Source organism: Taudactylus pleione, unplaced genomic scaffold (genome assembly GCF_031769625.1).
Source record: "Taudactylus pleione unplaced genomic scaffold, aTauple2 ptg000393l, whole genome shotgun sequence".
Lineage (NCBI taxonomy): Eukaryota > Metazoa > Chordata > Amphibia > Anura > Myobatrachidae > Taudactylus > Taudactylus pleione.
The window spans coordinates 8013578-8025139 of NW_028284794.1; the positions used below are offsets into that span (position 1 = coordinate 8013578).

General features: G+C 44.0%; 1 protein-coding gene across 1 annotated transcript; it reads right to left on the reverse strand.

Moving 5' to 3' along the window:
- Positions 1-2871: 2871 nt before the first annotated feature.
- Positions 2872-6132, reverse strand: LOC148507446 (galactose-3-O-sulfotransferase 4-like). Its single transcript, XM_088446103.1, has 2 exons — positions 5848-6132; positions 2872-3687 (listed from the first exon to the last, which is right to left on the reverse strand). The coding sequence occupies exons 1-2, from the start codon at positions 6130-6132 to the stop codon at positions 2872-2874; spliced, it is 1101 nt and encodes a 366-aa protein (XP_088302229.1).
- Between the last annotated feature and the right edge of the window lie 5430 nt (positions 6133-11562).

An 11562-nucleotide genomic window follows, 5' to 3' on the forward strand; every position in this document is an offset into this window, starting at 1 on the left:
CGTTATCGTTCATGAAAAAAAAAAACATTCAACGATATCGTTGATCTATCAAACCTGGCCTAGTGTATACACCATTATTTCTAAGCGTATTTTTTCTATACCAAAGACTATCAGTCCACTAGGATTGCAATGTTTACTATTGAGGTTGCTTAAATTTACCCTGATTGACTTTGGAGTTCCTAATGGAGCAGACATGATGAAATATTCTTTGCATGAGAGGTCTGGTAGAGAAACCAATATATCTATTTTTCACAGGGACACGTAACAGTACACCACATCTGTGGTGTTACAATCAATGTTATCACATGTATTTCCTATTAAAGGTTTAAACAGGATGCTGCGCTAATAAAACAATTGGAAAATGGCAGACAAATCAATAGTCAGGAAGCTCCTATATATTATTAATATTTAATCTCCTCAAATACTGTATACATACAATGTCATTGAAAAAAGTAATCTCAAAAAATAAATACATAAAAAGCAAAGTAAACATAAAAATCTTATACATTACATGCACTGTTGGAATGGCTAGATTAGGCACATTCAACTCTCTTGTTAGATGTTCTGCTGGCAGAACCCCCCCCGAGCCCCTTAGCGAGGAGGAAGAAGTACGACAGCAGTCATCCTGAAGCAAAACGTATAACTGAGGCCTTGACTGCTATGTTGGTGTTAGATGTGCATCCGGTATCCGCCATTAGTGCAGTGGGATTTAAACAATTGATGGAGGTAGTGTGTCCCCGGTTCCAAATCCCGTCTAGATTCCACTTCACTAGGCAGGTGATACCGAGACTGTACAGAAACTTCAGAAAAAGTGTCCTCAGTGTCCTGAAAAATGCCGTTGTACCCAATGTCCACTTAACCACGGACATGTGGACAAGTGGAACAGGGCAGACTAAGGACTATATGACCGTGACAGCCCACTGGGTAGATGTATCACCTTATTCAGCAACAACAGCAGCGTCACCAGCATCTCAGAAACGCCAGCTCGTTCCAAGGCAGGCTACGCTGTGTATCACCGGTTTCAGTAAGAAGCACACCGCCGTCAACCTCTTAGAGAAACTGAGGGAAATCATCGCCCAGTGGCTTACCCACTTACACTCTCCTGGAAATTTGTGATATCTGACACCACCAATATTGTGCAGGCATTACATCTGGGCAAATTCCAGCACGTCCCATGTTTTGCTCACACAATAAATTTGGTGGTGCAGAATTTTCTGAAAAGTGACAGGGGTGTGCAGGAGACGATTTGGGTGGCCCGAAAAATTTCTGCCCACTTTCGCAATTCAGCGACTTTGTGCCGAAGACTGGAGCGCCAGCAAACACTCTTGATTCCAGGGTGGTCAATCTGTTGAAATCAGACCACTAGATTTTGGCCACCGTGCTCGATCCTAGGTTTAAAGCCTATGTGGTGTCTCTCTTTCCGGCTGACACAAGCCTGCAGAGGTGCAAAGACCTGCTGGTGAAAACACTGTCAGCTGAAGCAGGACAAGACACGTCAACAGCTCCTTCTTCATTTTCTCCCGCAACTGGGGCTGCCAGGAAAAAACTTAGGTATCCTAAGCAACCCGCTGTCGGTGATGCAGGGCAGGCAGGACCGAGTTTGGACATCTTGTCTGGACTGAAGGACCTGGCAACAATTTCTGACAGGTCTACTGTCACTGCATATGATACTGTCACCATTGACAGAATGGTGGAGGATTACATCGGTGACAGCATCCAAGTAGGCATGTCAGACAGTCCGTACCTGTACTGGCAGGAAAAAGGCAATTTGGAGGCCCCTGTACAAATTGGCTCTATTTTACCTGAGTTGCCCCCCCTCCAGTTTGTACTCCGAAAGAGTGTTTAGTGCAGCCGGGAACCTTGTCAGCGAAAGGCGTAGGAGGTTGCTTCCACAAAATGTGGAGAAGATGATGTTCATAAAAATGAATTATCAACTCTTCCAGGGAGACAAGCTTCCAGAACGTACAGAGGGACCTATGGTGGTGGATTCCAGTGGGGACGAATTAATACTCTGTGAGGATGAGGATGTAGACAACACTGAAGAGAGTGAGGAATTGGTGGATGAGGAGGATGAGGACGACATCTTGCCTCCGTAGAGCCAGTTTGTGCAGGGACAGATTCATTGCCAGCTTGTTTTGTGGGGGCCCAAACAAACCAATCTTTTCAGCCACAGTCGTGTGGCAGACCCTAGCGCTGAAATGATTGGTTTGTTAAAGTGTGCATGTCCTGTTTATAAAACATAAGAGTGGGTGGGAGGGCCCAAGGACAATTCCATCTTGCACCTCTTTTTTTTCTTTGCATTATGTACTGTTTGGGGCCTAGTTTTTCAAACTGCCATCCTGTCTGCCACTGCAGTGTCACTCCTAGATGGGCCACGTGTTTGTACCGCCCACTCGTGTCGCTTAGCATAGTCATCCAGCTACCTCGGTGCAACCTTTTGGCCATAAAAACAATATTGTGAGGTGTGAGGTGTTCAGAATAGACTGGAAATGAGTGGAAATGAAGGTTATTGAGGTTAATAATTGAATATTAGCATAAAAACCCACAAATTCTGTGATTTTAGCTGTTTTTATGATTTTTTTCAAATTAATACAGATCCAAAACACAAAACCCAGAACCCAAAACACGGAAGGGTGGTTTTGGCAAAACCAATCCAGATCCAAAACACGAAGAAAGATCAAGATCCAAAACCAAAACACAAAACACGAAAAGTGGCCGGTGCACACCCCTAGTTTAAACATATATAATATGATTATATAAAACACAGACTTGACCTTTTCCTAATATAGTCTATAAGTGAAATATGCACTATAAAAGTGGTCTTATGCTGTACCCCAAGAGTATGTTGCTTACATGACTTATCTGGTCCTCTCACTGACCTGTAGCCCTTGTTAGCTTTGTATTATTTTGTCCCCCTACTAGAAACTGACGTGCATGTAAGAGTTCCAGGTATTGCAGCTCTGGGGTCACCATTTTAACACAACGTAAATGGTCTTGGAGCGGAATGTTTGTCCTAAGATCCCACCCTAGGATCTTCTGCTGTCCAGATTGAAAGGGCATAAAAGCTTTTTCTTTAATGTCTTCTGGTTTAACAGGCTCCAAATCCGCAAGACAAAGTTCAGCCAACTGCTGTCTCCTTTCTCTCAATTTCTTCACCTCATTTTTCATCTTTGCCCTCCCAAAACATTCCACCTTCTCCCAGAATGTGTGGTTAAAGTGAGAATAAAGGTACCAGTCCAGAGCATTCCATGCCCTTGATTTCTCTACTTCTTTTTGCTCCAGCGGCATTGAGGCCTCACGCATGTTAAGTTTAAAGGTCAGCACATCATCAAGCTCCCAACACAGCTCCTCTTTCAGGAGGATCATAGATTCATCAAAGTGCTCAGCTAGAAGGACCAAGTTAAAAGTCCCCTCCACTGCTTGGACACCTGTACTTGCCAGATCTTCTGTAAATGGGGCATCTGGGTTAAATCCTAGATCAAACCACAATAGGTTGAGTGCAAGATGATTGTCCTGTTCTCCTGGTTTATAGTAGCGTGATGGATTGGAAATAAATGCACTAAAATTATCGGCCTTCTTGAAAGCAGGTGTTATAAAATGATTGTAGGAGAAGGAGGACTCGGCCATTGTAGCTGGATCCCGAAGAATTGTGAAGTAGAAGGAGTCTGACGGCATGACCTTCCGTACCTGCAACATATACAAACTATGTTTTATTTACAGTTTGGTGTAATTATTCCATGACTTATGTGCACAGTGACTAGCAGCAGCCATGGCACCTGTCTGTAAATGTGTGCATGCACAGAATCGCAATCCCACATGGTGCACAAATTAACAAGCCAGACAACTTCTAGGGATTGCATCAGCTGCAGCCCTTAGAAGCCAGTAAGGGCTGCCCTGACAGCGAGGGGAGTGGCTTCCCATGGAAAGCATTCTTTGCAATCACAGTCCAGACTGGCAGTCCCAGGGGGAGAAAACACCTCCCCTTGGGACTGCCTGTCCATTATGTGATTAGTAGAGAGTGCTTCCAATGGCCACAGCCACTGGTAGGCTGTCACTGGGGTTGTAGATTTTACTGGAAAGGTTGCAGTCCTGCAGCCTCTAGGTACAATCCACCACTCATAAGCAGCAAGTACATGAAATAGAAAAGTCACAGGGTAAATAGTAATGGTAGCCAGTGGCATCACTATGCATGGAAACACCTGGTGCTGTAGTTTGTAGCCTTTGCATGTGAAAGGGGGCATGTCCTAGAGCTTGCAAAGCCACACCCCTGGTTTGTGACATTTTTGGGGCCTGACACCCATTCTAGTCATGCTGGGGGCCTGCCCAGCACTCTGGCAGCTCCCAGCCTTTCCGGGTAAAGTGTGAATGACGTGTGCATGCCCACGTCATCCATCACCATTTCCTGGTAACACCATTTGTGGTAACATGTACATTTCTAATTAATCAGATGGGGGCTCATCCCCAGACACTCATATATTTCTTACACAAGAGTGGACTCATACTATTAGAGGTGGTAAGCAGCAGACAATTGCACCACTGGCATCTCAATTGCTTCTAGGTTGGCTCCAGGTGCACTGATGCCAAGGGTAGAGGGAGGTATGCCTTCAGTGTGGGACAGGGTCAGAGTGGAGGGGGGAGACACAGAATCTTTCCTCTGTCTTGGTTGTTGCCCATCGGCTTCCATCAATGAGGTCATAGTGACCTAAGCTGGCTGGCACTCTATGTGCCAGCTCAATCAGAGTAGAGGTTGGGTCAGCCCTGCACTAAAAAGTTTTGGAAGGCTGGAAGAACAATAAGCAGTAATGACGATGACTATCGGCAGCGCAGTCTAGGGTCTTCTGCTTGTCTGATTGCATGTAGACCTCTCTTTATCATAGTAATGAAATCATTAATGTCTCAGTATTATTATATGAAGTTGTTGCTGTTTTTTCATTACTTTCTGTGATGCAAGGATTTATTGCCAATACTGCAAAGTCTTATCTCCACGGTATGGGTAGGCGTTGGCGTACAGTATCTAAAATGATTGCAGAGTGTGCACTGCACAGGGGTCACATTGATTACCTTGCACCCATATAATTATACTTCTCTCCAGAGTCCCAACCCAGCCGGCGCTGCAGGTCAGCAGAATCAATGGGAAAATGGCGCGGCCAGAGATTTCCACATGCACAGTAGAGAAGTCATCGGAAACATGACTGTAGGTGCCATTTTCTCAGAGACCTTGACTATGGCACATAGTCAAAGTGTACTGCGTTGCCAGAAAGGAGAGGGCCCTGTATGGAGTCTGCACATGGGCCCTTTCCTCTCCTAAACCGCCCCTGTGGTCAGGTATATGTAAATACACTTGTACAATGACACACAACATACTAAATAGTCAAATAGTCAATAGTCTTATTTTGAATTTGGGAACAAAGCAAAAAAAAGCAAGTAACTTTGTATCTGGAACAAACCATGTTACAGTACTAGGTGTGTAAATATATAATTTATTTATAGCATGCAGGGTAAATACTGTCTGCTTACATGTTAAATCTCCCTAATGTGGTTTTGCCAAGGTGTAAAGTTACTGCTTGGTTGGCTTTGCTCCCATCTCCAAATGATCCCCAATATGTTTAGCACAGTTTACATGCTGACAAATAATTACAGTACTAGGTGTGTAAATATATCATTTATTTATTGCATGCAGGGTAAATACTGTCTGCTTACATGTTAAATCTCCCTAACGTGGTTTTGCCAAGGTGTAAAGTTACTGCTTGGTTGGCTTTGCTCCCATCTCCAAATGATCCCCATTATGTTTAGCACAGTTTACATGCTGACAAATATATAGAGCAGAACACAAGACTGTGGCATTACCTCTGGCAGGTTGAAGCGCATGTGGTGACACATTATGTCATACTTCTGCCTCATGGAGAAATTGAACCCCTTAACCATGTGAGAGTGGAAGAGATTGGGATAACTGAATCGACTTCTTGAAGGTAAAGCGAAGAGTAATCCGTTCCTGTCTCCATATTGGTGCAGTAGGTTCAATACGGTGCTCGAAGCTGTTTTGTGCGTCTTTAGAAACATAATGTGTCTTTTAGCCTGGCATGTTGGAGGAGAGGATGGAGGCTCAGCAGACACCTGGGGCAGATCAACCATCTGAAGGGACCTGACAAAGGAGTACAGACAATTACATCTCATTACACAGTACAGTGCATACATTTATATTTACACAGGCTCATTAATACAAACATATGCATAGAATGGCCCTAGCAGAAGTAATACATTTTATTTGTTGTCACAATGGAATCAAATTGCAGTTTTGTGAATTTTTAACACTGATCAAGACAAAATTATGTCAGTAACAAAAATAAAAAAAATAAAAAAAATTGAATTTCAAACAAACAAAAACAGACAATAACTGAGTACATATAACACCGAAATGAACTCTGGGCAAAGCATCACCTCCCATAGCGACTTCTCCTCCTCCTTTTCCCTTCTTCGCAGTACAGTATATTTTGCTTTCTACTGTTTCCTTTTTCTTATACTTTTCTGATTATATAAATATGTATGTATACATAAAGCGAAGATGGGCGGCACTCGGTGTAAAATGCAAGAAGAGGTCTCTAGCGGTCAAACGTGACTACTGGCGAAATCTTGTGGGACCCAGCACTGTCAGTATCCCAGCAAGTCATGTAAACAATCAAAAACATACAAAGCAGGGAATAATAAAGAAAACAAAGGATAACAACCCAATGCCCAAAAACCAAATATAGAGCCTGATTCATTATGGATCACTATCTATTGCAATCACAGCCCCATAATCACACGCAGACCATCAGCGAAAATATGCTAATGGTTGCTATCGCAATGCCATCGCAGCCTAACATAAGGACGCCCACTTCTCCTTACTCACATCCTTTATACTTAGCAAGTCTGCAAAAACATTGGTTACAATAAGTAACATCGGAGCCTCACACACAATAATTGCTACAGGTCTGACCTTACTCATAATTTGCCAACCTCATCGCATGCAGTGAAAGCTCAAGCCGCGTATCTCATCGCAGTGGCTAATTTACGTACGCCCCTGTAACGGAGTTCAAATGCACTGGCACACCTCAGTTTCTCCAACTACCCCCCCCCCCCGTCACCACCCCCAAATGGTCACTTTCTGTCAATCACACAGTGATGGGTCTGCGTGAGACCTTTGCAGAACGCAACAATCGGCCATTGGCGTGTGTAATTACCCATCCAACGAACCCTAACGTAATAGAAAACACACATCAATATACACTACATGTAAAGAAAAGAGCAGAGCATAGTCAAATGGACAATAAACCAGTAAATGAAACAATTGAATCCATGTTGTTCGTTGAGCCCCTTGGGAGCAAGAGTCCCCAACTGGATCCACAAGTTGACTCCAACTCCTTGACAAAGGCTCAAAAGCCGAAACACGTTGGTGACCCTACCACAAGTGCACCAGTACTCCCACCAGCTGCACTGCTACACCTGTCCCTTCCGGGACACGGACGCTGATCCCACGGGAGCGTGGGATCACCTGAAGCACGCGGACCTCCGCATCATCCCACCACTACCAATGGGCTGTCACCATTCACCCTCGTGGCCGCCCATCCACCTGACTACCCCGCGGGACCGTGGAGTCCAGGAACATCACCAAGCTTGGCATCAGGACATTTATTACAACTGCCACCCATCGTAGACCCCTCCCCACCTACTGGTAGGTAAGTCCACCCCCAAGCAGAGCGGGACACCGCCAACTCATTAGACACCCTGGTTCACAGCCTACAATATACCCCGTTGCCATAAGTCTGTCGACCAAAGGTCCAGCAGGAGGATGTGCAGGAGTGAGGACCACACGCCAAAGGAGCCCCCTAAAAGGGTCTACCCAGCATACGGGAATACCTAGGGAAAATTGTGTCTACCCAATAAATATGTTTGGATCCGACATCATTTGTCAGTTTTCATTCCATCCACCCACTGACACAATACCACATCCTCTCCACACTCCCCCCCCCACCCCCACCCCCACCCACAGACGCCTTTATTACACATCCCACACCTACGACCACATTCTCTCCCACTTAGGAGCGCACGTATATCCATCCCCATTTGTCACATATACTAAGCAAGAAGTGGTACTCTTGCATACATTGCAGCACCTACCTGACCTACCCGACCCCCCTCCCCAACATATAGGACCTACTTCATCACCACTATTAGAAGCGCGGCCCACCTTCTTCAAGCCTACTATTGTTAGACTATTTCTGATTGTTTTTCTTTTTATAGGGGATCTATATGTATACAATCTCCATTATTTCGCAGCAGGGCATTTTGTCATTCATAAGGAGACTGTAATTCTTTTGTTTATTCTCCTATGTATTATTATATGTTATAGGTTTATTATTCGGTGTTATAAGGTAAGCTCTCCACTGTGTTTCTTGTTCTTTGACAGGGTATTCTATTGGCTCTTATACTTGCATTTCCTCAGTCCTGATGACAGGGCCCTGCAAGGCCCGGAAACATTGACTTTGAAGAGGATTAGGATGTATCATTTATAAAATCATATTTTGATATTTTACACAAAAATCCTGTTAGTGCCGTGCTTCTCATCATGGGACAAATATTATATATATATATATATATATATATATATATATATATACACACACACACACACACATACATACAGGTTGAGTCTCCCATATCCAAATATTCCGAAATACGGAATATTCCGAAATACAGAATATATTTACCATGACTGAAAAAGTGAAACCTTTGATTTTTGATGGTTCAATGTTCACAAACTTTGTTTAAAGCACAACATTATTAAAAATATAGTATAGAATAACCTTCAAGCTGTGAGTATAAGGTGTAGATGAAACATAAATTAATTTCATTTATGTACACAAACTTTTTTTGATGCACAATATTATTAAAAATATTGTATAAAATTAACTGCAGGATGTGTGAATAAGGTGTATATAAAATATAAATGCATTCTGTGTGTATATTTGGGTCCCATTCCCAAGATATTTCATTATAGTATGAAAATATTCCAAAATACGGAATATTCCGATATCCAAAATAACCCTGGTCCCAAGCATTTTGGATATGGGAGACTCAACCTGTATAATAGTAATAATATATATATATTTATTTTTTTTAAATATTAAAATAGAACATGAGTAACTGCACATAAATTAACAGATTAAGGCCATGATTCAGAGCCGGTCGCTATTTGCGGTCGTTTGTTCCAAAAAAAGGGGTGGCTATTCAAATGAACCGTTCGCTCTTTGTGGTCTGTTCACGCCTCTATGTCTGAACGAGCGAACAAAACTTGCGGTCGTTTTTGGGTTAACTACGCCCCCTGGCCGCTCGCATCCTACGTCATGTCCGCTATTTATTAGATTAATCGAGTACATCGACCAGCGTATGAACTGCTCGCTATTGTTGTGGTTGGTTTTTCCTACCACAAATTTGCGAGCAGTTCAGACTATAAAATAACCCAGTGACGTGGTCAGTGACGCTGCTGTATTAATTATGTACACCCATAAAACACCCGTTTTGACCTTTAAGCACGCCTGCGTTCGGATCTCCACTCCCCGTTTTCAAGCACCTTCCCATGTTACCACCCACATACGCCTCCTCCTGTCACTCAAATTGTCAGGCATTCGCTATTTAGCGAACAAACGATTTTCGGCCGCACTGACTGGTTTGCGCATGCTTATTACGATCCGTACGTATGCGCAGTTGGGTAAACATCGCTCGGAACGAACGAGCGGCCGCTTACGAGCGGCTCTGAATCAGGCCCTAAATCCCAAACCGAGCAGCAAAAAAAACAAACAATTATAAGCAACAATATTTAATACTGATGCCATCTACCAACTTCAAGGCACTGTAGCATGTGTTACAAATAGCATTAAATTAATAATTGTACACTGAAAATGCAACGATGATGTAAAGATAAACTAATGGACCAAAAACATGGCCCCATACCTCTGTGCCAAAAAGCACTGTGGGCCTGATTAATTACGGATCGTTATTGCAATTGCAGCTCCGTAATCGCATAGAGGTCTACTGCGCATATATGCTAATGACTGCTATCGCACTGTCGTTGCAGTGCCAGCATAGAGTCGCCCACTGCCTCTGCTACCGCCATCTCACATCGTAATACCTTGCACACCTCCATAAACATCGGTAACATCGAGTACCATCAGCCCCTCACACAGAATTACAGCAGCACTGACCTCTCTTAGAAATTGACAACCTCATTGCACGTAGTGAGTACACAAGAAGCATATGCAATCACAGAGGGTAATTTATGCACGCCAGTGTTTTGCTGACCACCCCCCGTCCCCACACCCAAATGCTCACTGCCTGTCAATCACTCTGCATGGTTTCCGCGATTGCAGTGGTGCCTTCGCGCATGTGCGCTGCGATGTATATGCATGCGCAGTACGCAACAATCGGCAAACAGCGAGCGCTGTTGTAGTTTTCATCCTTAATGAATGAGGCCCTATATCTCCATGTACCAAACAAATGTCCACTATCCAAACATATTGCAGGCTATAGGGCGTAATACATCAATCCGAGTACAAAGGTCAATTATCACAGAGTTATCACCTGTAACAGAGGGAAAAAAAACAAACAGAAGGTGTAGTCGGCAATTTGCATACAGTAGATATTATGGACACCCACTGCTGCGTCCAGCGATTATTAGCCATCATGCATGCCTATAAGCAGCACTGCGTGTGTGATGTAACCGCACTGCGATTAGGGAAGCACCGAGGAATCCATCACAGAGTGAAGGATAGGCTGTGAGCATTTGGGGGGTGGTGATGTGGGAGTGGTCGGAAAAACGCAGACGTGCCTGTCCGTTTGAACGGCGTGCATAAATTAGCCACTGAGAGTGCATACGTACCATGAGAGCTCTCTGCTTGTGAAGAGACTTGCAATATCTGCGGCTGATTGCAAAAGAAGGGAAAGGACAGGGAAGAGGCTGCACAGGAGTATATAGTGAACATAGGGCCTGATTCAGAGCCGGACGCAATTAGCGCTCGCTTGTCCAGAAAATAGGGGTGGCTTTTCAAATGAACCGTTCGCTCTTTGCGGTCTGTTCACGCCTCTAGGTCTGAACGAGCGAACAAAACTTGTGGTAATTTTTTTGATAAATACGCCCCCTGGCCGCTCGCATCCAACGTCATGTCCGCTATTTATTAGATTAATCGAGTACATCAACCAGTGTATGAACTGCTCGCAATTCTTGTGGTTGGTTTTTGCTAACACAATCTTGCGAGCAGTTCTGGCTATAAAATAACCCAGTGACGTGGTCAATGACGCTGCTGTTTTAATTATGCACACCCATAAAACGCCCGTTTTGACCTTTAAGCACGCCTACGTTCGGATCTCCACTCCCCATTTTCAAGCACCTTCCCCTGTTACCACCCACATACGCCTCTTTCTGTCACTCAAATTATCAGGCATTCGCTATTTTGCAAGCACAAGATTTTCGACCGCACTGACTGGTTCGCGCATGCGTATAACGATCCGTACGCATGCGCAGTTGGG

Excerpts from the sequence above, each read along its gene's own strand:
- LOC148507446 (XM_088446103.1), bottom strand. The coding sequence starts at position 6,132 with ATGGTTGATCTGCCCCAGGTGTCTGCTGAGCCTCCATCCTCTCCTCCA. Across the intron at positions 3,688-5,847 it reads TGCGCTTCAACCTGCCAGAG|GTACGGAAGGTCATGCCGTC; the intron begins GTAATGCCACAG and ends TATATGTTGCAG.